The 27,230-nt window shown below is 35.0% G+C and overlaps 2 protein-coding genes across 3 annotated transcripts; both read left to right on the forward strand.

The window, feature by feature from the left end:
* LOC136814376 (uncharacterized) lies at positions 1 to 13,064 on the forward strand. Of its 2 annotated transcripts, none has more exons than XM_067070908.1 (17): positions 1 to 195; positions 3,939 to 4,042; positions 5,149 to 5,241; positions 5,372 to 5,414; positions 6,037 to 6,172; positions 7,239 to 7,401; positions 7,611 to 7,682; positions 7,870 to 8,111; positions 8,499 to 8,532; positions 8,790 to 9,343; positions 9,569 to 9,619; positions 9,933 to 10,023; positions 10,340 to 10,535; positions 11,051 to 11,168; positions 11,386 to 11,581; positions 11,992 to 12,129; positions 12,573 to 13,064. In XM_067070908.1, the coding sequence occupies exons 1-17, from the start codon at positions 147 to 149 to the stop codon at positions 12,585 to 12,587; spliced, it is 2,295 nt and encodes a 764-aa protein (XP_066927009.1). In that variant the 5' UTR covers positions 1 to 146; the 3' UTR covers positions 12,588 to 13,064. The 2 variants fall into 2 exon arrangements, with proteins under 2 accessions (XP_066927009.1, XP_066927008.1); XM_067070907.1 differs by having other exon boundaries at positions 29 to 195; positions 11,992 to 12,122.
* A 4,892-nt stretch (positions 13,065 to 17,956) lies between these two features.
* LOC136814378 (uncharacterized) lies at positions 17,957 to 27,118 on the forward strand. The gene is made up of 4 exons (XM_067070910.1): positions 17,957 to 18,098; positions 18,208 to 18,284; positions 23,848 to 24,067; positions 24,246 to 27,118. Exons 2-4 carry the CDS (start codon positions 18,282 to 18,284, stop codon positions 26,726 to 26,728), a joined length of 2,706 nt encoding a protein of 901 aa, XP_066927011.1. The 5' UTR covers positions 17,957 to 18,098; positions 18,208 to 18,281; the 3' UTR covers positions 26,729 to 27,118.
* Positions 27,119 to 27,230: the final 112 nt, after the last annotated feature.

Here is a 27,230-nt window from a genome sequence, read left to right on the forward strand (position 1 = left end):
AGTTTTCCGCCACTTTATGCTACTGCTCAACTTGGTCTAGTCCGTAAACTAGAAAGGGAAGGAGGAGTGGATGTACTGTAAACCATTCATTTGGGTAAACATACCTAAAAACTGGCAACCCTCTCTTGGACTGATTACAAAACAATATGAGGATCACAAGAGATGATGCTTTCAGAATTCTGGGTGTCAATGAAGGTAATTCAGTTAGATATAACTTCCCTGCTGATGACTAGAAATTTCATGTTTTGAATTTGATTTACAATTTATTTGTGATCATTGATCACCTGATTACTGGAACTAAAACCCACAAGACACTTTGGTTTTTTCTTATCCATATTTTCTAATCTTCAAGGTATCCAATACATTCAAGTTATGTGATTTATATAATACCAAAACCTTTTTAGATCCACAAGTCCAGTTACGCGCATATCTTTTTTTTAAATGAAAGTTTGCTTGATAGCTACCGTGAGAGTGGGTAACTTGCATCAGTGGAGGCTAACATGCATAGCCCTCAAATAAATGACCTAGCTGGTCATTAAAATAAACTATATTCGCTCCGCTCACAGCTCTACTCTACCATTTTTGTTTTGATTTAACTTTATGTATTTTACGGTAGTTGTATCTGGTTGTATAATTTTTGTACTAGTAAAACATGATTTGAGATAAAAAGCTCCGATTTTTATTGAAAACATAGACCTTTTTTAAAACAAAGAGGGCGTCCTGTTGAATAATTATGTAGTCCAGCCATAAAAACAATGATAGAGCCATGCATAATTACTGTATCATGCATATTGTAATAATTATGCATGGTTTTATCATTGTTTTTCTGCTGGACTACATAATTATTCAACAGGGTGGCCTCTTTGAAAAAGGTCTATTCAAAATAGCCCAAACATAGCGAGGATCATTTGAAATGTTTGAATCATTCAATGAACATCATTTTGGGAGTTCAAAAGTACCTCTTCCACTGCTGTTCCCCTCAGGCAAAATCGTCGATTCTGTAGAGGTCACGAAATTGCCGAGTACAGACGTCAAAAAAAAAAAATTCAAAATGGCTGCCGAGCGAGCACTGACAAAAACAAAAAATTAGGAGTATTCAATTGCCTACTACAGCAGAATAAGACAGAGAAATGCAGTAAAATAAAAAGTAAACAAACCTTGAACCTTTTGTTTGTCAAAATAAGGAAAATATTCTAGCTGCAGTAATGTTTACATTCAGAAATAAATCCATTTTCCACCAGACCTACAACAAGGTTTCAAACCACGCTGCGGCTTACTGGCAATGAATTCTGACTTAAAAAATGTTGGTCCAGTTCCCTAGAAAGGGTATGATTACACTTCCAAATGACTTTTTTTACAATAACATTTGTCTTCTCACAAATCCAAAATAAAGGTTATAAAACCAACACGGGGTCAACATTCTTTACAACAAACCGTCAGATCAAACTTTATAAAGATCAACCACGTAAATGTCACTTGTTTTCCTGATATCTGATAATATTAAAACCTTTCTGTATATATTTGGTCTTCAAAACCATTTCCCTTTCCCGCAGCAGGCTTTAAAGTTCATGTTGACCCCCGGTTTTATTTGCGCGGTAATCTAGAAAGGCCTTTAGTGCGGTATAAACAAATGATTTCATTGGTTTAAAAAAGTCAAAACATCAAGGTATATCACGTGATCAGAATCATGATCGGACTAAACGGAAGCCGTGGTCATATGTCATATGATATTTTCGCGCGTTTTGATTCGGCAAAGTTTAGTAAACTCGACCACGTATCAATGTTTTGATTTTTCAAGCGGGGATTTCTGTAGAATGATAAAATATGGCTTGGTTGGAATCGACACCATAACAGCAGTGTCATCAGATACGTGTCTGGGAACCATTTGGTGTAAGAGATACGTGTCTGGGAACCATTTGGTGTAAGAAAAACATTTCCTTTCCATTTGTTTGTCTGGAATAGAAAAAAGAATCCTTTCTGATTGGATGAAACCACATTTACCTTCATTTGATTGTATACAGTACTTCGTTTTTATACATCAATATTTTGATTGGACAAAATGAAACAATCGATATCACCGTGATTTGATTGGATAATAGAATATTTAGCGCTTTTAGGAGCGTTTGCGATTGAACAAAATAAAACAATCTAAACATTTTCCAAGGGGTGAATTCTTAGTTTTTCCTCTATTTCTTCATGCTCAGCAATTCAGGGAGTCCTCATATATACACCACAGGTAAACTCATGAAACCCGCCAACTTAATTTTAAATTTGGCCAATCCCAAAGATTGACAAACACTAATTTTTCCCACTTACAGCTTTTCTCTTTGATCTTTTATTGAGGCCCCCCAGCGGCACCCCTAATCACGCCATCACGCAAAAAAAAATTCTCCATCACAAATCACGCTAAAATTTGTCATCACGCAAAAAATAGCCATAAATAGCCCAAATCACGCATCACGCCTCAAATTATTGCCCTATCACGCATCACGCCAAAATCTTGATCACGCCATCACGCCAAAAAAAATCTCTAATCACGCCATCACGCAAGAAAAAAGTCCCAATCACGACATCACGTAAACCGCTGGGGGGGCTCTTTATTGGTTTCTTTTGTTGATTTCTTGCGCCATCGATGACTTGCGCATCATTTCTTGAAATAGAAACACTCGATATTTACTTAACTGTCAAACATTTGCCCTGTATTATCCGGCGCATCAGTAGGTGTCTGGCTTGCCTGGGGCAGCTTCTCAAAAATACCTGTTCAAATTGCTGGGCACGGAACAAGAAAACCTGGGACTGTCCTGAGAATCAACAGGGTTTAAATCCTAAATGCACCTGAGAAAAACTTTTTATTCATTGTTAAATATTGATAACCCTATTCTAACTGTTTTTATTATTTTTATTATCATTATATAGAATTTACAGTTATAGGCACACGGTGAGCCTCTAAACCGGTCTGCTTACAATATCACGATTTGTTCTATGCCTTGTTTAAAGATTTTTTGAAGTATAGCTTAGTACGAGTACTGCCTCTAACCTTCTATATGTAGTGTTTGTAATTTTCCATATTTGTTTTTTCCTTCACTTTTCGGTGCCATTCTTTGATGGTTTCACGTTCAAAAAATCTTCACACTCACTTAGTTTATGAACTGATGCCACGATGCTATTGTTTCTTCATTCTTCAAAATGATTTTTTTAATGGTCACCATATTTTCATTGTGAACATTTCATCTTTTCGTACACCTATTCGTTCTGCAGAGACAATGTTCACTTTTATAACTCTTTGTTTGCTTGTTTTGATCTTCTGTAGTAAAATTGGTGTTCCTGTAACACATTTGACACGTTCCGATCTCCTTGTTTTGTACTGGAGGCAAATCTGTATTTGGTAAGCAGGAAGCTTTGTGAATACATAATGGATGAATCATTGGCATTTCCTACACTGCAATACGTTGTTGTCCCATTATTTCATTTATGAAGCAATTTTCGTCTGTGCAGGGTTCATTTTTTTGTTGAATTTTGTTGCGTTAGCAGGAGCTCAACTTTACATTTTTAATCTGACATTTTTTATCTAATAAGTCTGCGGAGGACAAGACTGTAAAAGTATATCTAGGGGATAAAAATTTTAAAACTTCCAGGGGATAAAAAATGTTTTTAGTATGTCTATCCTCCTACTTAAGGTATGAAGAAGAGTGTTTGCAAGTGTATTTTGCAAATTCTGCCATTTCTAGGGGGCATCTACACATTTTCAAGAATAATTTTTTGCTTTTTTGAATGAAACCATTATGTCTATCAATAACTCCCTCAAATTTTCATTATTCAACCAAAAATAATTCATATTAGTGGGATTAATCACAAAAATTCCCGAAATATTTGGAACTAATCTTAACAGCTCTAAATTATCATTAAATGTCTCAAAAAGTTTTAACAATCTCTTTTAGACTCCAGTCCTGATGAAATACGAAGTTGTTACAAAAAGTTGGCATTGAAATGGCATCCCGATAAACATGGTGACAGTAATGTATCAAAAGATGAAGCCACCTTGGTAATTTTATGATCATGCTCAATTTTTGTCCTCTTTAATAAGATCAGTAATTATGATAACCTTTCAGATGGTTTACTGCTAACTGTGAATTAATTGAAAGTTTAGTAACTTGAGTAAAATTTTCTCTTTTCAAAAACATTTTTATAGTTTTACTGGCTTTTCCTATTTTTAACTTCAGTTAGAGCAAGATTCTGAGAATGTGTGCCAGTTGTCTTCAAATCTTTGGAAACTGTTAGTCAGGATTTTTTCCCTACCTTAAAGACATATGCACCACTCAAATTAACTAAAATGATAGCATACACTCATTTCGTTTTATAAGCATACGGTAAATTTCGGCTGAAGCTCACTACGCTTAAGTAAAGCTCAATTTTGAGTCTCGACTATGCTTAACCCTATGCTTGGTAAAAAAATTATGAAGGGGGGTAAAAAATTTCGCGCATTTTCCCCTATCTTTAATCTTGAGAGAAATAAAGACATTCTATTGTTTTCGAATGTTGTTGTTATTATAAGTTGTGTTATTTATAAGAGATTAAACAAAAATAAAATCACCAATTTTGTTTGTAATTCTCTTCTTCATTCTTCTGTTATTTTCTGAAGTTTTGGAAATTATGATTCTAAAAATTTCTTTGGCTGAGCCTCAAGGTATGCTTAGCATATGCTTAATTTTTCTGGAAATTTGAGCTTCAGTATGCTTATAAACGTTATGCTTATAAAACAAAATGAGTGTATTCATTCTTGAACAGAGGTGCTTTTGAGTCTATCCGTATTCTGAAAATTGGTTAAAATAAGTTGCTAGCAAAGGGAGGAAGAAAATTTTTAAGATTTTTGCCCAGTCCAATACTGCAAAACTAGGTGTTTAGAAAGATGGGTTCAAAGAACTTTGCTAACCCGTTACCCCTCCCCCCTTTTCTAGATGAACCTGCCCCATTTTGAAAACTTCCCATTTTCTTCAAGAAATTCTTTTCCCCCCCTTTCTGAGATTTTTTGAACATCCCTACCCCTTTATAAAGGGGATGCAAACTATGTTTAGCCTGTTGCAATGCTCATGTTGGATGACATTATAATATATATTTTAGTTTATATTTAACTCCAATTTTTCTTTCCAGAAATTTCAAGAGGTTTCAGCAGCATACAAACGTCTGACAACAAATATGAATGATGCGGATGACGAAATTGATGATAATGAGTTCATGAATATCGTGAGTCTGATGTCCATCTCAGCATTTTTTCTTCCATTTTTTATAGTTATACATTTTCATTCAAGTCTGAGGATTGTAAAACAAATGCTAATCTAATTTTTATTTCATTTCATTATTTTATCTTTTCTAGCGTGAAATGATGGAACTATTTGCTCATATATTTTTTCATAATGGTAAGTTTATTGCTTCATTTATCTTACATTTGTACCAGAGCTCAGAGATTAAAATTTTTACTGTAAAAATCATAACCCAACTTGTATTTTGAAGTATTTACTCCTACAACCTTTATAATCAAGTTTGAATTCACAAAACACTAAGGCTGGACTTAAAGAATTGTTGGTTTGCCGTCACCCGACCGACCCTACCTCGAAACCTACCGACCCAAAAAACTTTATTGCCATTTTAAAGAAGATTTTTTTTCCTTCAAAAACTTCAAACAATAAAAAATCGAAACTCTTATCTTGTTTGTCTCAAGCATAAGAATCGTAAATTCCCTGCTAGCACTTCTGTTATTTATTCAAAATTACCTAAATGTAAACAAACTGCTAACCCTTCCATGGACGAAAATTTCATAAATCGCCAAAATAAAAAAAAATTCCGACCGACCGACCCACCTCCAAAATCTAGGGTCGGGTGACGGCAAACCAACAATTTTTTAAGCCCAGCCTAATATATGCAATTGCGTTAGTCAGTTAGTTGGTTCTAGCTCTATTTTTGTGTCTTGTTGCAACAAACTAAATATTACAAAACAAAAGACAGGCTTGGATACTAAACTGAAATCGTTTTTTATTCTAGGTGTTCGTGGTTGTCCACATCATGGTATGGATTGTTGTGATTATGAAGATGATGAATATTTTTACAGTGATGATGAATATTACGACTACACAGATGAAGAAAGTGAAGATGAACTGCTTGATTCCATTGCACAAAGGTAGGTATTGTTTACTTTCATGTATGATAGGTTGAGCCAGATATTAATATTAATTTGTCACAATTACTTATCACTGTTGGTTTGAAAACCAAAGAAAAATTAATTTTTCCGTTCTTTTTTTATTACTGTTAGCTTAAAATTTTTAATGATAATATTTCAGTGCTGCAAATAAGGAAATTTCAGTTGGCCGGTAATTTTTCGAGTGTAACGAGCAGGGTGTCTGGTGGAACCATCTTAGAAAATTTTGTAGTATGTGATGACTTAGATTGGTTAAACACCTATTTTAGTTTGAAAACTGTTCCTCTTTTAATTAGAAGCGCTATATATTAAGTATTTATCTAAGCCTCTAATCTTCAAATTTTAACCGGACAAAATGAAAAACTGAGCCTCAGAATGACTGGGAGAAACTACAAAATGACCGGTAATTACCGGTCACCGGCCGTTATTTGCAGCACTGTATTTATACTTTGAATTTAATGAGTTATTCAGTTGAGCAGTTGAGCTCAAATTTCAAGATTTTGCCTGTTGGAGATTTCAAAATTGTAGACAAATTGTAGACAAGGCCACTCCTAAAATTGATATCAATACCACTTGATAACTGTAAAATACCTGTAAACATTTGAATCGATACCAATTTGGAAATTTCCAGCACAAAGACAAATTTACCTGTACTCCTCCTCAAAAAAACAAAAACAATAGCCTAAAATATCAAAATGCTTTTCACAGTACTTTCAGTAAGATAAAGATTGACATCACTTTAACCAAAATTTCTGAGAATTAATAAAGTTTATATAAACTTTTGAAGAAAATTTCATTAAAAGTCTGACTCAGTGTATGGGGTTTCTTGAATTTTAAAAAGAAAATATTTATCCATCATATCGATTACAAAATAATCAGAATGAAACTCTTGAAACAGACAGGAAATCGAAATTTGAGATACTTGGTTAAAACATTGGTTAAAACAGGTTAAAGATTTTCTGAAGATAAAATAGCATTTTGTTTGTTGGCTTATCATGTTGATTTGGTTTGAATGTTTTATCAGAAAATTGGAATCTTACGCTTACAGGTTACGGAACAAATATGAACAGAGGAAATATAAACCGAAGGACCGGATGCAAACACAACGGCATAATATAACGGAAGAAGAAGCTTTAAGGAATGCAAGAGAGCTTATAGAAGAAGAAGAACAAGAAAAAGAAAGGGAAGAGAAAAAGAAAGCCAAAAGAAAGGTTTGATTTCAGGGTTTATCACATAAAATGCACAACTTTATTCAAAATGTGCGATTTGAAAAACTCTACATCAAAGGATAATGACTGAAAACTTATAGCTCGCATGGCTGGTACACCGTTTTTATTGATTGGTATTAAGTATGGGACTAATATTTTGTTTTTTGTATAAAATAATGGAATGGTATTTACATTTAACCTTTTTTTTTCAGAAAAAGAAGGAAAAGAAGAAGCAAAAAGAAAAAGAAAAGAAAGAAACTGAAATAAATACCACAACTGAAAAGGTAATAAGAAATTAGTCAGAGGGTATTAGATTCACCAATAAAACATTTTCCTAATTTGACGGCTGTGAGTCAAAGTTTTGCACAGAATGGACTTCTTCGTCAAACAAATAAAAAATGGAACAGTGAATGGTTTCAAAGTGTCTGTGTAAATGAAATTTAAAATTCTATCTCATAATTTTTCCAACAGGATGAGGAAATACTAACGAAAAAGCTCAATAAGGAGAATAGCAATCCAAACAATCAGAATAAAAATATATCTGATGAAAAACCGACAGTGGTCAATCAGAAACAACAGCAGCAACAACAAATACCGAAAAATAACAAACAAGATAATAATACTTCTGGCAAGAAAAGCAAAGGAAATGAGAACAGCAACAAGAAGAATCCCAAAAATAAACAAGATTCAGGAAAGAAAGATAACAAAAATAAGTAAGTTCAAGATAAAACCCTTCAAAACTGCTCCTCCATGTCTCACCTACAATTCAAAAAATTAACAAGACCTTTAATGTTCGCTGTCAGACATTTTAATATACTTGTATTAGTTTATACTTGACATATAAGAGATGAAAATTCGTTCAAAAATGTGTTATTTTTGATTTAGTCTGTTGCACATCTTATAGTCATGCATTTCATTGATTCACATTTCCATTTTTCACTTAAATCAGGGGACTTCACATGGACTGAAATGTCAAGAAAAATACCTGCAAATAACATGCTTATATGAAACCAGCGGCTCTAGCTGCTCTTGGCAGCTTGGCTTCCGCTTTTCCTTATGGTCAGAAAATAAACATTGACAATTGATGTTTTCTTTTTTAGAAATAATAAGAATAGTGAAGGTGACCATGATGAGGTAATATTATAATTCACCTCAAATTTCCCATTACAGATTATATCAATATCTCATTAACTTAACAATACAAACCGTCAGTGTGTTCAGGTGTGATGAATGTGATGTGTGGTGATTGAGCGTGTTTTTTATCATCCTTTTTGTCAAATAATGCTTTGCAAATGTAATAATCCTGAATAATCTAATTATCTTCAGTCTAGCTATTGGGCTATTGATTCATTCTTCTAGGTCTCTTTCAAAGTGTTTTCTTCACATTCCAGGACTTGATTGATACCAATAGTGCATTCTTTGCTCGTGCAGCAAGCAAAGCACCGACGGTCAGTAACGAAGTCACCAGTCAACAACACCAAAAAGAAAATACTTCATCATCCTCCAATAATAATAAAAAGAAAAAAGGTGGTGCTAACAGTGGTGGTAGTGGGACAACAAACCACATCCAACAGCCGCAAACGCAACAACCCTTGCATAACAACCATACAACCGAAAATAATAATAGCAAAAAGAAAAAGGTTCCACCACCTTTATCGACCACTTCGACAAGTTCGTCAACTTCAAATACAACTACAAATAACCAAAAGAATACATCAACATCTAAAAATACTACATCTCAAAAATCACATATATCACCGAGAAATAGTGAACCTTCATCGCAAAAATCACCCCCTTTAACCAATGGGGACCATAAACCAGATGATATAATATTACAGAGCCGACAGGTGGCTGTCCAAGGTAACCAGTTGGCACAACAAAATGATTATACTGGAGCAGTTGAGATGTTCACAAAAGCAATATCACTGGACCCAACAGATTTCAGGTATATTTCTCTAAAAAGTGGAATCATTTTATTTGGTAGGTGATTGTGTTCGTAAATGGGCTTTATAAAGTTCAGAACTAATGCGACAATTTGAACCCATTGCAATTTATATAGGTCAAATAATTAGTCTCTTCGAAATGCTCCCTTGACTTTCGTGCTTAAAAAGTTTTCTTATTTTACATTTCTGGTTTTAAAATGGACTTTTTTGACTATCCTTTTTTTTAGATTCTTTGGAAACAGATCATATTGTTTTGATCGACTCGAAAATTATACAAAGTAAGTCTGGAAAAGGCTTTTGAATTCAGCTCTTGGACTACATACACCTTCTAGGAACAAGAAGCTGAGTTCTATCTAAAAACCTGAGAACAAACTCTGAATAAGATGTATAGAAAATTGCTATAAAATACTGATTCTTATTCTATAAAAGAAGAAAGTGAACATATTTAAGAAACTCATTAACTAACTAACTAATTTAAGAAAATTCAAGCTTGGAAAATAGGACTCCTATCAAAAACTATGTACATCAATGTGTTAATCAGACAGTATGAGACCAGAATTTTGACCTTCTGTTAATTATTTCTCCTTACAGAGCATTGGTTGATTCAGATGCCGCAATAAAATTGGCACCTGAATGGCCGAAAGGTTTTTTCCGCAAAGGGAGAGCTTTAACTGGATTAAATGTAAGCATTTACACATTTTTTATGAAGAAGTTTTCACGATTTCTCAGTTTCTACTCTCCCTCTATATATTGAGGATTCCTATTTCCACAAATCACCAAAAATGAATGATTTTCTTAATACTGTTACGTCTTATGTAGGATGTTTTGAGGTTATCTCTTCAGCTGAAGCTAATGCATACTTAGTTATTCCCAAAATGATTTTCTTGAGATTTTATGATTACTTTTGCCAAATTCATTTGTTTATTTTGAATTTATAATATTTTCTGTTGATTAGCCAGGTAGGTCCATAAAAGCATTGCTATTTCTTCTTTTTGTAGCGATTCCAAGAAGCAGAACAAGTCTTTCAACAAGTATTAAAACTGGACCCAGGTTGTGAAGACGCACAATTTGAACTAGCCCGTGTTCGTGTACAAATACTCATCGACATGGGCTTCACTCCAAGTTTGTCTGAACAAGCAGTTCGAACTTATAGTACAGTACAACAAGCTTTAGAAGCTCTGTTAGCTGGAAAAGGTAACTATTTAGCTTTTTGTAGAGATGATATTTAGGCTTTCTGAACTCTGAGGTTATTTTTCGTATATAGTGTGCGTTCAGGGACAATGGCACAGTGATTATTTAGAATAAATGGGACAAAGAACAAAGTACCTTTCGAAGAGACACCACTAATTTTGATAGTTGGCATTCAAACTAAAATTTATTCATCATAATGCCCATACTGAATGCCAACCCTAAAATCAGCTTCACACGACCACTAGATAAGTGATGATTGTGGCCGGGTAGCTCAGTCGGTAGAGCATTCGCCTTACAATCTAAGGTTGTAGGTTTGATCGCAGTTCACCGTCTACTCAGCGAATGAGTAGCTTAGATTGGGTAATTTGATCTAAGCAGTAAGTCACTGGGAGCTGAGATTAGGTATGGTGTTCCACCTCAGCATTCGACCTCCCAGGCCTAGCGCAAATAGAAAAGGGGATAGACACCCATACTCCCATAATAATTTCTCCCTCTTTTCTTTTTTTGCGCATGTGCAGTAAGTGACGAAGAAGGTTCAGATGAAGTATATTTCTCAGAAGATGACGAACCACCTGCATCACCTACATATCATACTGTTCAAAATAATAATAAAAAGTCTAACAATAAACAACCAAAGTAAGTATAATTGAATGACTCTGCAAGTCTTTAGTTTTATATTAACATATTTATATTAAAATTTTCCATAGGCAGTTTTCATTGAAAATCTTTCTTTTTTTATAACACATGATTTTTTAATGACAAAGGCTTACAAACCTAGCATTTCCTTTTAAAGTATGGCATATAACTTGTTCATGTATACAAAATTAGTAATTTCTTTTCTTGTCATTTTTAGAGCTCCAACGCAGCCTAAATGCACAGCATTATGGGTTGGCAACGTGGATCCACAACTGGTGACCGAAAAACAGATGAGTCAGCTCTTTGGTAAATGTGGGAAGGTGTCTTCAGTTCGCATACTACCTCATAAATATTGTGCTTTCGTCAATTATATGGACCCTAAAAGTGCTGTAGCAGCCATGGAAAAATTACAGGTAAATTTTTTTGCGGAAATTTCCAGCCACTGGTATCACTAATGAACTTAGGACCCTGGGCAATTACAAAAGCTATCTTTGATTTGAGTTTTTTTGGAAAGTGGTACCCGCAAAAAGAGACCTGGAAGTGTTAAAACTTTGCCTGACACTAGATCAAAAGTTTCTCGATGCATTTACATTACACCGCTATTGACTAATTCTAGTGGTACCCACTTTCAAAATAACTTCGATCAAAAGATTTTGCTTGGTCGAAATTGAGGAACTGCCATCAGGGTAATACAATGGTCAGCAATGGTTATCATATTTCATAATTTGCCAGTGTTGTTTCGTTAGCTTGCTATATTTTCTTTGACCAACTTGCGTACAATTTCATGTCGTTAGCATGTTTACTATTGTCTTATTCTATTCAGGGTGCTGCTCTTGGCAATCAAAAATTATTATTACGTTTCCCAAATAATCCACCACCTGGCTCGATCGTTCCTGAGCCTTTATCCGTCAATACAAAAACTTCTGCATCGAGTGCTACTCAGCAAGCCAAAACGTTAGTAGTTAGTATTCCATTTTTTATCTATTTTACTTTTTATTTTATTTGATTTTAAATTATTCATTGTATTAGGTAAACAACCATAATCTAGAACGGATTTTAAGTGAAAGCGAATAATACCATTGGGACATTCCATATCCATACAGGGGGTGGACGGACAAACGTTTGTAGGGTGTATCCTGAGAAGGATTTCCAGAGCGTCCAAATGAGTGTTTTTCAGTTTTCCAGGAGGGAAGAAGTTATTTTGAAATTACCAGGGGTAAGACTGATCTTAGTTCGTCCACCGTCACTTTTTTTTTTTTTCTAATATTTTCAAGGATTTTTTTTTGTAAATTTTGCTATTTTCCAGGGGGTATCCATATATTTCCAAGAATTCTTTTTTGACTTGAAAAGGTTCCCCCCGTAATGACATCATAATAAGCAATATTATTTTTGTCCCTATCTCAGGAGCCCATCTATTAGCGAATCGAGTAACGACTCAAGCAAAGCAAGTGGTCCTGTGAATGGAAACGAATGTTATTTCTGGAGAACAACTGGTTGTGTTTTTGAAAATCAATGTCGATACAAACATGTGCGAGGTCATAAGGGAGTTGATCTCTCCAAAGTACAAGCAAAATATGGTACCAAATTGAGTAGCTGAAGAGTCAAGAAATTTGAGATGAGAAGAAAAGACAATCTTGGATGGTTAGACTATATAAATGAAGAAAGACATCAATGATCTTTAGATTGTTGTAATATTTTTTTGGTCAATTCTTGTAGAATAAATTTCTTCTTTTTGCTACTTTGAGAGAGGGGAGAGAGTGACCTTCGTGTTTGTATTATTGTCTTTTCATTTTTGTTGATTTTTATTTCAAAGTGACGATGCAGCGCTGGCTTCTTTTTGATTTGATTCTGATTGTAAATTGCCACTGAAAATGTTATTTGAGATCGAAAAACAAAGCCGTGTTTTGTTCTGTTGCTATTTTCTTTCTTTCCCTAGATAAGAGAGACATTTGATAGATGAAATTTCAGGAATTTTTTGCTTGTCAATAAAATTATCCTGCTTATAATTATTAAAGAGAATAAGACGAATATTTTCGTATGTGACATAAAAGAGAGTAAAAAGAATTATAAAGAAATCGTTGTATTGATAATTGCCATCTTCTTTCTGTGGCCATTAAAAATCGAGATATAATACGATCCCGGGCCTGAGAATATGATGTAGTTTCTAACCCGGGGTGGCTTCTACTTCCCTGGGGGAAGTGAAAGATATAAAGGGTGGGCAAAACAAATATGGTCAGACAAAAATTGTTTCTACTTTGCAGAGCAATGGGTGCCAAAGAAATTATATTTCTCGTTTTTTAGTTGCGCTGGAAACCTCTTCTTCTTCGTGCTCCTATTACCTGCATGTCTAAAATTCAGGCCCGTAGCAACCGGGGGGGGGGGTGGTGTCACAGGGGCATTTCACCCCTTCAAAAAAAATTTTTCCCAAAAGTTGGTTGCTTTGAAAAATCTTGTATTACTGGCTTCATTTTTAACAGAATCCTTAATTAAATCAGATCAAGGACACTTTGTATAGCGAAGATTGGTCAAATTAATACAATGCACTTTTGAGATGATGACGACAAACATGGTTCAAAGGAAATAAATTTGTACTCAGTTCAGCTTTGCTATACAAGTATCCTTGATTAGATGCGTTTTCCAGCAATCTAGACACCTTAAAAATTTGGAAATTTTTTTCCTCGGGCCACCATGGCTGGCCCTCTGTGTATATATTTCTTACTTTGCCCCCGCAATATGAAAATGCTTCCTATCCTATGGGCCTGTAAAAATACGACCCATCCATACCCTAATCACCATTGCCTTCTTGCGGCAACCATTAGCATGCATTACCTTAAACTAAAGCGCACGCGTGGAATACGTGAAGCAGGTACGGACCTGCTGTTAGAGGTTCCGCCCAAAACTCAATCTCGTCCCCATGACGATTTGCTTTTTATATAGGATGTAGCAACGATATGTAGAAACGACCATCAAAATTATAAAGGCCCTGGGTGGTACGAGGTTGCCTAAAACTATTTCTTTTGACGTCGGTAGGGTCCAGGGGCCAGGCCTCAAGTTAAAAATGGTATCCTTCGTTGCGAACTAGAAAATTTACACACATCTGCATCAAAATGAAATACCACAACCACTGAATAGGCAACAGTAGGTAGATATATATGCACAGTGTCCTCCCCTCCCCGTTTCCATTGGGGGAACTTTTTGAAAAACTAGAAAAGAGGGGGGAAATACTTTTTAAAATTTTTAAATATGTCCAAAAAAAGCAGATTGTGAAAAAAATCTTATGTTCAATCTTGTCTGATGAAATATTTGTTCAATAAAAAAGAGGCTTTGTAATTTACACTTGAAAGTTTTTTCTTTACAGGGACTCAAGTCAAAGTGACTCTAAGGCTTTTTTAAGAGGGGGAACTAACCCTACAGGACACACTGGTGGGGGACGTACGAGGGTTGCCAACACCGAAATACCGACAGATTTTTCTTAAATCACCGTAATACCGACAAAATTTTCCTAAAACACCGACACCGACGTCTTTTAGAGCAAGCTTAAGATTTTTATTCTTAGTACGAATGCTCAATATCACGAGCATAGTAGTGCACTAGTTCAATTTTTCTTGCAGAAAACTATCGCCGATTCAAGGGTTTCAAATCTTTAAAGCTCAGTTTTTCAACGACTAGTGGATAAACAAATCCAGAATTTTTAGGGAACACTTTGAAGGGTTTAAAGTGCTATTTTTGCTTTAGTGCTTACTTTAGTGCTTACTTTAGTTGACTTTGAAGAAAAACATTTAAAAAGTTTTTATTAAAAGATCTTTGCAAAAAACGAGGGAACAAAAGAGATATCTGAATGTATAAAGTAATGGAGGACAAGGCGCAACCATGGTTTGCGCAAACGGAGAAAATTTTCTTATTTTTGTCCTCTTGTTTAGCTAAAAGAGATATTTTTGAACGTTATTAGAAGTAAATCTACCTTAGCCGAAAGCACCGTTAGAAAAGGGTGCTGCAAAAGAGCTCTTGTTCAGTAGCGACCTGGCTTAATTTTCTCGATGGTGCAAACTATGAAATAGGCGCCCCTGGTATTTTTTGTCCTTATTTGCGCCCTCCATCATTAAGTGACATAAACTGTAAAAGCAGTGAATGGTTGAAAGTAGCGCCCGGAATCTTTGAGTTAAGAAACTTGGAATTTTTATTTATACGAAGATGGTGGTAATGATAACTTGATATTTATTTCCTTGTAATTTGAAATGTAAAAATCTTCTGGACAAGGAGGCGCAACCATGGTTTGCGCCGACAGAAAACTTTTCAACTTTCAACTTTCAATCTGTCTAAAAACGCCCCATATTATACCGATTTAGCACCAAAAATAAAGCCCTCAAATAAAATACATTGCTGTTATACTTGAAATTGAAATTTTGTACCTAAGGCGATTTTGTAAGGCGATTTGTTCTATTTGAATTTAACACAGGTTAAATCGCGGTTTAACCTTTATTTGATAAGCGCCACATACAGTTTGAATGGCTGGGTGGCCGCCCTCCGCCAACTGAGTCTACTTTGCTAATAGCCACGTGATGTCATGTTCATAATGGCCATCGCATCGCCCTGTTCAAGTCGACGCTCTAACTGAAAGCTGACAGGATGAAATATTTTTACCTCCCTCCCTCCCTGCAGTTATGGTTGTAGGCGATCCTCACTTATTTATACTAATATTGTATTTATCGGGACAAATTTTCCCCAAAACTTACTATTCGAGGATTAGCCATAAAATTATGCCAAACTTATATCTACTGACTCACACTTACTTCTAAGCCGTCCGACTACTTGATTGGTTTCTACCCCTAATCTAGGCCATAGGCAAATGGAAAGTTAAATACAACATTTTTGTTTTCTAAAATTTTCTCAAAAAAAATTACCTGATAATCTTTAAGCTTTTGCGCCGCTGGTCTTAATAAAGATCAATAGCTAAAAAGAGGCAGGAATAAGGGGCACGGAAACAAGAAACGGGTTCTTTGAAATTTTGGCGCCGCAGGCAAAAATCTTTGGTGTGAGAAAGGTCAAACCAGCTTAGAGCCACATTGACGCTTTTTAGCGAGGTCTGAATTGCTGTTTTAAAAAATGCTGACATTTTATACATACAGCACTTTTTTAAACCAATCATCAAAACAAAAGAACGCGCGCAACGTCATTTCATTGTTCAATTAAACAATAGAATGTCCTCTTTCTAAAATTACATTTTAACAACCCGAAAGTTTGCAATGTTTTGACTTTTGAGAGATGAATAAGAATTGAAATAAAGTGTCTGTGTTTTTAATGCAGTAGCGTGAATAATGTTATGCTTTTGCAGAATAAGCAAAGAGCCTCATGTATGTATAGAGTGGCTTTAAAAGAGCTCCTAAAAAGGAGAAAGTTAGTCAGCATAAGACCACAAAAACCACAGCAAGCATCAACAAGTTTCGATCTTTTTGGTAATCCAGGGTCGGATACAGGAGGTAGGCTATCTTATTCATGGAGAGTAATTAGTTTCCATATAAGGTAATACGATAATAAAGTGCACTCTCCTCCATTGGTTATAGCCTCCCTCTGTATCCGAACCTGGTAATCTCTCATTTGGTGATTTATTCACGGCATGACATTATAACGGAGAACCCCTCCCGATCCCAAGAAATGGGTTTTCTAATCATTCACGGGTCGAAACCCCTGAAGCCTTAGCATGTTTCTCATTACATTGTCTTTAAAACGCTTTAACCAGACAGGGTCGCAAACCGATTGAAACAAAGCCACGCGGGTAAAAGAAGGCACAAGCATGGTTTGCGCCGACAGAAAAATATTTCAGGAAATTTCATTTGGCTAAAAACGCTCTCTTTTTCACAAAACTAGTCATTTTACTACGCCATCCAGATAAATAATTCGTTTGATTTAGGCTTAAACTATACTGGTATTGAAAGCCTGCAAAGAGAGCTCTGCAAGGGGAGGACCACAGGAAGTATTTTATATTGAAAGGCAAATGAGATATGATTCGAGGGCCGACCATGGTTTGGCCTGAGGAGGCAAAATTTGAAATTTAAGGTGCCAGAAATTCTGACAAACGCATCTAAATCATAGGTTAATGGATTATTCCGTAAAATGAAAGAATTTAACGATTGTTGATTTTTGATGAGTGCTGCATTCGAGACCTCGAGAAATTCTGCAAACTTGGCTTTCTTTACCTGTTACCCACTATTATGATTTTTTTCATAAAGTGCACATTTCCCGTAAAGAAGTGGTTAAGAAACACCATTATGCACACAATTTTAAAAAGAGGATGAGACAGGGTAGCTACCAAAAATAGCTATTTTATAGCTACAATTCTACTCATCATAGCTACAATTCTACTCGTCATAGCTACAATTCTTGTATAGATAAGATATTCAATAGCTGAAATGCAGATTCAAAAACTTTATGAGATCGTTTGAAATATGCAGATTCACCGCCAGTATTTCTCGAATCACCGAAATACCGACCCAAAAAATCAATTTTACCGTCACCGCAAGGCATGTCCAACACCGAAATACCGACACTTTTTACTTAAAACACCGAAACACCGACGCAAAAAAGGGTCAATACCGACACACCGACAAACCCGTACGCCCCCCCCCCACACTGGGTTGTTTTATTGTTCCAATTCTATTTTCATTCCTTAAATTACAAACTATTTTAGCTTTTCCTTTTGAGTTTATTACAGTCCAAATTTATTAAATTTGAGCAAAAAGAATACTGTCACTGTCAACAGAATAAACAAAGACATTTTTCTCATCCTACAGACGATCAAAGATCATGTTTGAAGTAGAGATGGATGGTCATGAAAATGTGGAAATCGAAAGTGAAAGTGACTGGGATAGCGAGGGTGAAAATCTGCTGAAAGTAATTGGACAGATCGAAAAAAAAACTTGCCCCGCTGCATAAGTTAAAATATAATAAAAAAGGTGTTAAAGTGATTTGACAGCATTGATAAAAGATAACAAAAGACTTATCTTTTGCTTTGTTACGACATACAGATTTTTTTCCATTTTAGATGGGATTTGGGACTTGTTCTTCAACCAAGATAATGAAACCATAGATATTATAAAGAAATCCATTCACTCTTCTATGGTAATGCTTTTGTTTTAATCTTTTTCAACTTTTTGGACGTACCCCGGTGGGGGGAGGGCCTATAAATTACCTGGTTTGTGTTCGGCGTTTGTCCGTCGTTCGTCCGTTCCAATTTTACTCAGCTGAATAATAGGGCTTTTGATTTTTATCAAAGGTGCAATGTGGGGCCAATGTGACGGGCCCAATTTTGAAAAAAAATTTGGGCAAATTGGGCCAAAAACGGCTAAAGTCGGTTTTTGACTTTGTGAAAAACTGATTTTTTCATGAAAGTAGGTACCAACATGGTAAAATGGCTCAAGTATTTTTGCATAAAATTGTTGGCTCAAAAACGCATGTTCTCTATAAGAATCACGATTATAAGCATAAATCAATGTTCTCAGTCAAATTCTCAATTTTTTAGGAGATAGATGTTTTTTTTTGCTTAGAGGGCTTACTTTTGAAGAATATGTGTGTTTAAACGAATTTGGTTGCTTGGGGGGTTTATAAACCTGGCCAATTTGATATTTTTTTATAGAGCCTTATCAATAACTTCTAGGTATTAGCTGTTTCTCGAGATTGGCTCTTTCATTTTTTATGATTTCTTGCACAAAGATGCATAACTATAAACCCTCGAATGTGACGGAGCCCGATTTTCAAAAAAAAATGTTTTTGGGCAAATTTGGGCCAAAAAACAGCTAAAAAACGGGTTTTTTTGGGCTTTGTGAAAATTTGGATCATTAATTTTCTGATTTTTTGCTGATGTATGGACCATCATAGGTAAAGAAGATCTGTTAAAGTTAAGACGCCTACCGCCCACGCGCCTTACGCGCCTTACGCGCCCACGCCTTACGCGCCACGCCCTACGTGCCCACGCGCCTGAATTTCAACGCGCTTTTAAGTTTTGACGCACCTTCTTAGAGGATTTTTCATATGCGATTGCGAGTTAAGTTACGAGTTTGCAGTAGAACCACAGTTACGAGTTTTCACGAGTTACGAGTTACCAGTTGCATTTTAACAAAATAAAATCGCGAGTTTCGAGTTACAAGATGCATTTTAACACACAAAATTCGCGAGTTGCAAATTGAAAGTGCGAGTTGCAAATTAAAAGTGTGAGTTGCAAATCTAAAAGTGCGAGTTGCAAATTAAAAGTGCGAGTTGCAAATTAAAAAAAAGTCTGAGCCTGTTATCTTAAATAATAATATGACAAAAAAAGCTTAAAACCCAAAGCAAAGCATGGATAACCCAGCCAAACTGTTTACTTTTTGTGACTAAAGTTGTGTAACCACTCAAATCACACATCTTTTCGCTCATTTTTGTATGAACAGAGCATTAAATAACTTTAGGCGCGTGCCTCTTCCAAGAGAAACATTTTTTAATGTTGCTTTTAATAACGTGGACATTACCTTTCATTTTCTTGACAAAGTGACTCTTTTTGATGAAATTATTGACAAGCTACTTAAGGCCCTTAAAGCTTGGTCCTCACTTATAGAAAAAATCGCGTCTAATCACTAGACGCCCGCGTCTAACATTAGACGCGCGCGTCGAGTCCTTAGGCGCATGCGTCTAGAAATTATGTCTTTGTTGTCCTCACTACCATGAACTTTTTTGAATTAAAGGATTCAAATATGGGAAATGTGAATAAATGAAGTTATGAGTTTGAGCTTCTCTTCAGAAAGAAGATGGATAGCAGTGATGATGAGAGCTACTTTGATAATTGTGAAGATTTGCTCCTTCTACTTTTATTACGAAAAAGACAAAATAGGAGAAAAACGCGTCGCAGGTGGTTTTGGGTACGAGATATTTTTCAAGAAAGACCAATCCATGGAACGTTTAATACTCTTGTTTTAAACATTGCTAAAAGACAGTGAAATGTTTCTTCGGTATCAAAGAATGACTCCATCTTGCTTTGAGCATCTTCTCTCACTAATTCAACATCGTATCAGCAAGAAAACCACTCAATGCGTCAGCCAATATAAGTTAGAGAACGTCTCTTTGTAACATTAAAGTTTCTGGCCACTGGAGAAAGCCAACAATCCCTGTCAGAGACATCATACCAGATGTCTCTGAAAAAACTTTCCCCTGTTTGATTCAAAATTGCGAAAAAGTGAAAAAATATATTAGCTTGATTTTTTCGAAATCGTTTAGAGGAAGGTTTAACTAAAATTTTGGAATATCAAAATTGCTTCATTAGATCAAAAGTTATGACAAAAAGAGTTAAAAAATATTTTTCAAAAAGAGCGAAAAAATACGAAAAAGATATGAAAAGATTACCAGAATTTACAACTTTGTGGACATTTAATTCTGTTTACATTGCGGTGCCTTTGAACGTTAGACGCGCGGAACAAAATTTTTTGTTCCACGCGTCTAACAAATTTTGTCAAAGTCCAGGCGTCTAACACTAAACGCCCGCGTCTAACACTAGACGCCCGCGTCTAACGAGTGTACTCACTAGAGGTTCCAAACACTTAGTCGCGCGCGTCTAATGTTAGACGCAGGCGCTTAGTGATTAGACGCGATTTTTTCAACAAGTGAGGACCAAGCTTAAGTGTGATACCTGCAAGCTTTATTAAACCAAATATTTTAATTGTACCGAATGAGATGCCTTTGATATAAATAGATAAATATTTTCAAAAAGCAAACACTGGGAAAGGCAGTTTTAGAGATACAGTTCTAATTAAATATTCCATTGTCCTTATTTTGATAAAATCACTTATTTTAATGAAATAATGATCTGATGGTCATATATAGAGCTTCTTTAAACAACTCAAGCAAAGGTTTTGTCACTTATAAATTTGATGCTGATAAAACAAAAGGATAGAAATTGACACCCTATTCAAGCTTCAATAGCTTTCAAATGGGCTGTTCTACAATCATGGTCAAAATTTATTGAGAATTTAGCTTGTTTTCTCGTTTTTCGAATTTGGAGTTCGGGCGAGAAAGTCGATTTTGGGCCATTTCAATTTTGGATCTTCAGATCCTAGGTCCTAAAACTCTACCCTTCCAACCAAATTTAGAGCACTTCCAAGTCGTTTGTGGTTTTGAAAATTTGCGGGATTTTCTCTTTTTTCTAAAATATTACGACAATGATTGTACACGTTTTGCACGTGATCTTATAATTACTGTTGGTGAAACAACCCCTCAGAGCCACCATTCTCAGCCTGTTACCTTGTTACCCCCTGTTACCCTGTGTTACTCTTTTTAGTAACAACACCTCTTACCCCCGCCCGCACGGGAGCACTTTTCTCTACAGTACTTTATACTCTTGCAATGTAAATACATACTTTTTGTACATTTTTTTCTTCTCCACCAAACGAATGTTTGCTCTTTTTTATGTATAATAGTGAGCAGCAATAATCATTTTCTTTTATCAATAGAAATGTTTTTCACCCTTACTGACTTTTCGATTTGCAACTCGCACTTTTAATTTGCAACTCGCACTTTTAATTTGCAACTCGCACTTTTAATTTGCAACTTGCATTTTTAATTTGCAACTCGCACTTTTAATTTGCAACTCGCACTTTCAATTTGCAACTTGCGAATTTTGTGTGTTAAAATGCAACTCGTAACTCGCAACTCGCGATTATATTTTGTTAAAATGCAACTCGTAACTCGTAACTCGTAAAAAGTAACTCGTAACTCGTGGTTCTAAATGCAACTCGTAACTCGTAACTCGCAACTCGCAGATGAAAAAATCCTCTAAGAAGGTGCGTCGAAATTTCAGGCGCGTAGGACGCGTAGGGCGCGTTGGCACGTAAGGCGCGTTGGCACGTAAGGCGCGTGGGCGCGTAAGGCGCGTGGGCGCGTAAGGCGCGTGGGCGCGTAAGGCGCGTGGGCGCGTGGGCGCGTGGGCGCGTCAATAAATAGGGGCGCGTGGGCGCGTAAGGCGCGTCATTTAACAGACTCGTAAAAGATGGTTAAAAGAAGATTTTTGCAAAAAAAAATTTGTTGGCTCAAAAAATGCATGTATATGTGTAAGAATTACTATTAATAAGCATACATCAATGTTCTTAGTCAAATTACTCAATTTTTTGATGAGATAAATGTTTTTTTTGCTCACAAAGTCTTGAATATGAAAGAATATTTCAAGAGCATGAAATTTTTGTTTCAAAACGTTTTTTTTATAAGAAACAAACGACTAATTTTAATAGATCGTCACTATTTGTGTTCTGAATCATTGTTTAACGGTCATGCTCACGTAGATATCAATTATATATGTGTTAAATGCATAACCAGGTAGGTCAATAAAAGTATCACTTGTTATTTAATAGTCCAAACTGAAATAAAAACACAATCATAGTAACTCTCAGATACCGGGTGCGCCACAAAAAAGTTTCTCTCTTCAAAGTTAATTTTCTCGAAGTCTGAAAATTTTAAAAGAACCATTCCTTTTTCATTGGAAAGAAGAATGATGAAGTTAAATTTTGATAGGTCATTTATTGAATTTGGTTTATTAGACCAAAAGTTATGCTCGATTGAATAAAAAAGTTACTTTCGGAAAGTGCTCGAAAACGTTGAAAATCAACCTATCAAATTTTTATTTTAAAATTTGGCAGTTGTGATAGCCTTTGTACGAATAAGAGCATTTCTTAGCAATTATACGCATAAATTTTGAAACTTAAGCCTAAAAAGGGTTTATAATCTTTATGAAAATCATTTTCATTAGTTTTTACCGAGTTTATCGCTAGATTTTTGGTTCTAGACTGGATAAAGTCAATGTAAGGCTGGATTTATCTCGCAACCCATATTTCATGCATTTTGATTAATTTTGCCAGAATTTTTGGCATTTTCTGAAGAATTTTCTACCTTAAGTTGAAATTCTACTTTTCTTTGTAAAACAAAAGGTCACTTTAACAGCTAATTATAATTTTTAATGACTAAAACAACAATACTGATGTATCATGTGATCGTGCTTCTGTTTAATTTGATAGGCTGATTTTCAACGTTTTCGAGCACTTTTTTAAAGTAACTTTTTTATTCAATCGAGCATAACTTTTGATCTAATAAACCAAATTTAATAAATGACCCATCAAAATCTAAGTTAATCTTTCTTCTTTACGATGAAAAAGGATTCGTTCTTTCAAAAACTTTAGATCTCGGGATTGAAAGTTCACTCTAAAGAGAGAAACTTTTTTGTGGCGCACCCGGTATAAAGGTTTTATTTTTACATAAGTGTTCCTATTTCATATCAGACACACGTTTCATATCAGGACAGTATCTGCCTTTCTGACCAATCTTGCTCCACAACTGTGTCAATTCAATATCAAAAAGCTTGTAAAATAAAATTGATGAGTAAGCAAACAATATCAATCTTATCTTAACAAAACCTTTAAGCTAAAGCTAAAGTGATAAGATTTTAATTCACAATGTGATTTTTAAATAAGTCTGAGAAAACCAATTGGATGGATTCGAGTAATTCGACCCTCCCCACCAAAATTTTTGGGTATTTTTCCTTTTTTGTTGAAAAAAATGCCAATTCTAAGGTGCCCCAAAAAAATCGGCCACTGGGGGGGGGTCAATACACTACTGATTGAGCCTCTGCTTCGTTTATATAAAAATTTTAATGGTTTTTTATTTTTTTTGGTAGATCCATCAATCAGGAATCCAATACTTTGGATATCTATTGGAAGATGATGATTCCAGAATTGAAAAAGGGATTGAATCATTGAAAGGCTTAGATCAATTCATTGTAAGAAGTATTGAAAAAACTAACAAAGAATTACCAGAAGCTGTACAATTTTCATTCCACTTGGCAGAATTGACAAGAACTGTCACTGATGAAACACGAACAAATTCTCGTGGAGAAAGTATGTCTTTTGTCTTTCTTGGTTTTTCATTTCTTTATAACCTCTAAGATCCTCATTTTTGAGAAAGTTTTTCCAGCTTGTAGACTTACACTCTTTGTTTTATTTATCTATTTTTTTACAGAGTTTCTTTGTCTTCCAAAAAAATAGTCTTGCTTTAAAGAAATTACTTTTTTTACAGAGATCAAAGGCACCAGAACAATCAACAAAGTAACAAATGCAAACAACCTAGATGGCTCGATGAAATATTTGGAAAGTTTTCCCATCAATATCAAAGAAAGTTTGCTGGGGAGAAATGAAACAATTGACTGGGGTACACCAAATGAATCACTTATGAAAAAAGTTTATTCAAGATTTATTGTTATAGCCATTGCCAAAAAACACTATTTTGAGACACTTTGCTCATCTTACTCGCCATTACCCTGTATTCAATTTCTCATGGAAGAGCAACAAACTTCACATCCTGATTTCAAAAAGCATTTAAGATTATTTCTGAGAGAATATCCAGCAAATTTGTATGTGGGACACCAATCAGATACTATTATTGTTATTGCAAATTTGTTGAAAGAGGCTCAAATGCCTGATTTGACCTTACTTTATTTAAAGCAGCTCATAATATCGAAAGCTAAGCATAAAGAGGAACTCGTTTATCAGATCTGTGATGACACTGAAGAACCAATAGCAGAATTATTCAAATCTGTGTCTTGGGAAGACATCAAAGCGACAGTAGAGAAAGTTGTGGGAAAATGTCATTGGAAACAGCATATTAAATGGTTGGATATCGCTTCCAAAAGTGGAATAAATGAAATCGCTGATATAGTCATTTGTATTGCGTTATATAATCTCGAAAATTCTGACGATATTCCAAAGCGAGGTTTATGGGTCAAAATCTTCGTGCAAATATTCAATAATGATCGTCTATTTGAAAGTTGGTTCGACTCTCTTTTAAAATGTGAAGATATTACAAAAGATATGGAACTAACTGGGAAACTGTGTGAATTTATCCCGTCTAGACACCATTCGCTCCCCTTTCTAATGAAATGTTTTGTTGAGAATGTATATGAACAAGGATATTTGGGTCTCACCGATAAAGATACCAAAGATTTTTGCAATACTGTTTTGATCCTTGTTAATAACTATGATCGATCCAAGCAGGAATTAACCGATTTGTGTGATTGTCTACTGGTTAATGATAACCATGAAGTTGTTGCAAAAATATTGGTCAATTTATGCAAGAGATCAAGCAAAATATCTGATGCAGAAGCTTTTGAGATGATGTTTGATAAATATTTGAACGATGTGGATCCTAATGATATGTTTTATAACGAAATCGAACATTGTGCTGAAATATTTTTAAGCACAAAGTTTTCAAATGATATTGAATGGACAAAAAGGTTTCTTGAAATCTGTAAAGGAGTCAACGATTTAGATTTCCTTTGTTACAGTATTCAAGCAACAATAGATCTTCTATCATTCAACAAAAAATCTGAAATATTTTTACAGGTTTTTGTAATGATTTTTGAGGATTTCCTTAACAAATTAAGTACGATAGACAACGACTACTTAAATGGGTTAATTTTTAGCCTATTTAGAGCCGAGGGAGAGGTGTTATCGAATTTGTTGAAAGATTTGTTATCGAATGAAATAGTCATGGAAGCACATGAAGTTATGGAAGTAACATTGTCAGATCTTTGTTTAGAAGATAACCGCTATAAATTGAGAAAACTGAAAGCCAACAAGAATTTTCAAACCCTCTTTTTGAATTACGTGAAATTGCTACCCGACGACATGGACATGGATAAATGCGAAAATGCAGTGGTGTTCTTGGTCAAAAATGATAACTGGAAACATTCTATCGAGCTTTTGAATTTATTTCTTGATTTAGAGATGATCAAAAATAACTTTCGAAATTGTTATCAATGTTTGTCTCATATGAAACCACAAAACACTCAGAACTACAAATTACTGTTGAAGACTGTTATTCATTCTTTGAAAATCTTTATTGAAGGAAGATGTGATGTGAACAAAGAAATCTTTGATCCAACCTACCACAACATTCTTAAAGTTGTCCGTATTATCTTTAAGAATGGATGCTTTTCAGATTTGATTCCAAGTGTTATCGCTGTCCTTAAGTATGGAATGGATCATATTATGTACAAAGAAAAAAGTATTTTACAAATGCTGCTGCACAATTTGAAAAGTGAATTTGGAAGTAAAGACTTCTATGCAGACATGATGCTAATACGTGCTCTTAATTTGATTGAATTACATAATAAAGTTGGTCCTCCAAAATTTACATGGAGACAATCAGGATCGATTCCTAGGCATAGTAGAGTTGTTCTATTTCTCCGGAAAGATGATGAAGAAATATATGTTTACAATCGATTCGAGAACATTAGGGAAGCCAGAGAATGGATTGGCAGGCATGCAGGTGTAAAGCTATCTGATGGATACAGTTTCACAGCAGTTGCTCGAACACATGCTGGAAATGTAGAAGTTATCATTCAAAAAGGTCGTGAAATCTATCAGATGAAAAAGAAAGAGTATTTTGAGAAACAGAAAGAAATTGAAAGATTAAAAAGGAAGTTGAAACGATTTCCGACTAAATTTTCGAAATTATCAGACTTCAAGAGACCTCTGGTATCATCTGCAAATGAGACATAAAGTTTCTACAAAAACACACATAATTCAACCAAAGAAATTCGAGCACTAGTTCTAACTTTGTAGAGCTCAATTTGAATTCAGTTTCGGAAACTCAGGCGAAACAGTGGTTTTTCATTGAATCTTTTTACCCTTTAAATGTTTTCGTTTTCTAGTAGAGGTTTTTCTTAGGTTGAAAAATATAGCCTTTAATATTAGGGTGTTTCGAAGACTTTTTTTGTTACACAACCACGGGGAGTGACATTTTAACCCTACTGTGTTCATAGGAAATCGTTGTCAAGAAAAAGTGCTTTGGGAAATTGACTAGAAAACTTTTGTAATGTAAATTCTTATTCTTTATTAATTTGAGAGAACTGATTTCGAATCGAGACTAATTTTTAGGAAGATGAAAAACCGTGATAATGAATTATTTCTACAGAATATAATAATATAAGATATCAATTTCGTACCCTCGCACCCTCCGCACCACAGAAAGTTTCCATGAAAATTAGCTTCCTTGAGTTGA

Source organism: Clytia hemisphaerica, unplaced genomic scaffold, assembly GCF_902728285.1.
Source record: "Clytia hemisphaerica strain Z4C2 unplaced genomic scaffold, Clytia hemisphaerica genome assembly, whole genome shotgun sequence".
Lineage (NCBI taxonomy): Eukaryota > Metazoa > Cnidaria > Hydrozoa > Leptothecata > Clytiidae > Clytia > Clytia hemisphaerica.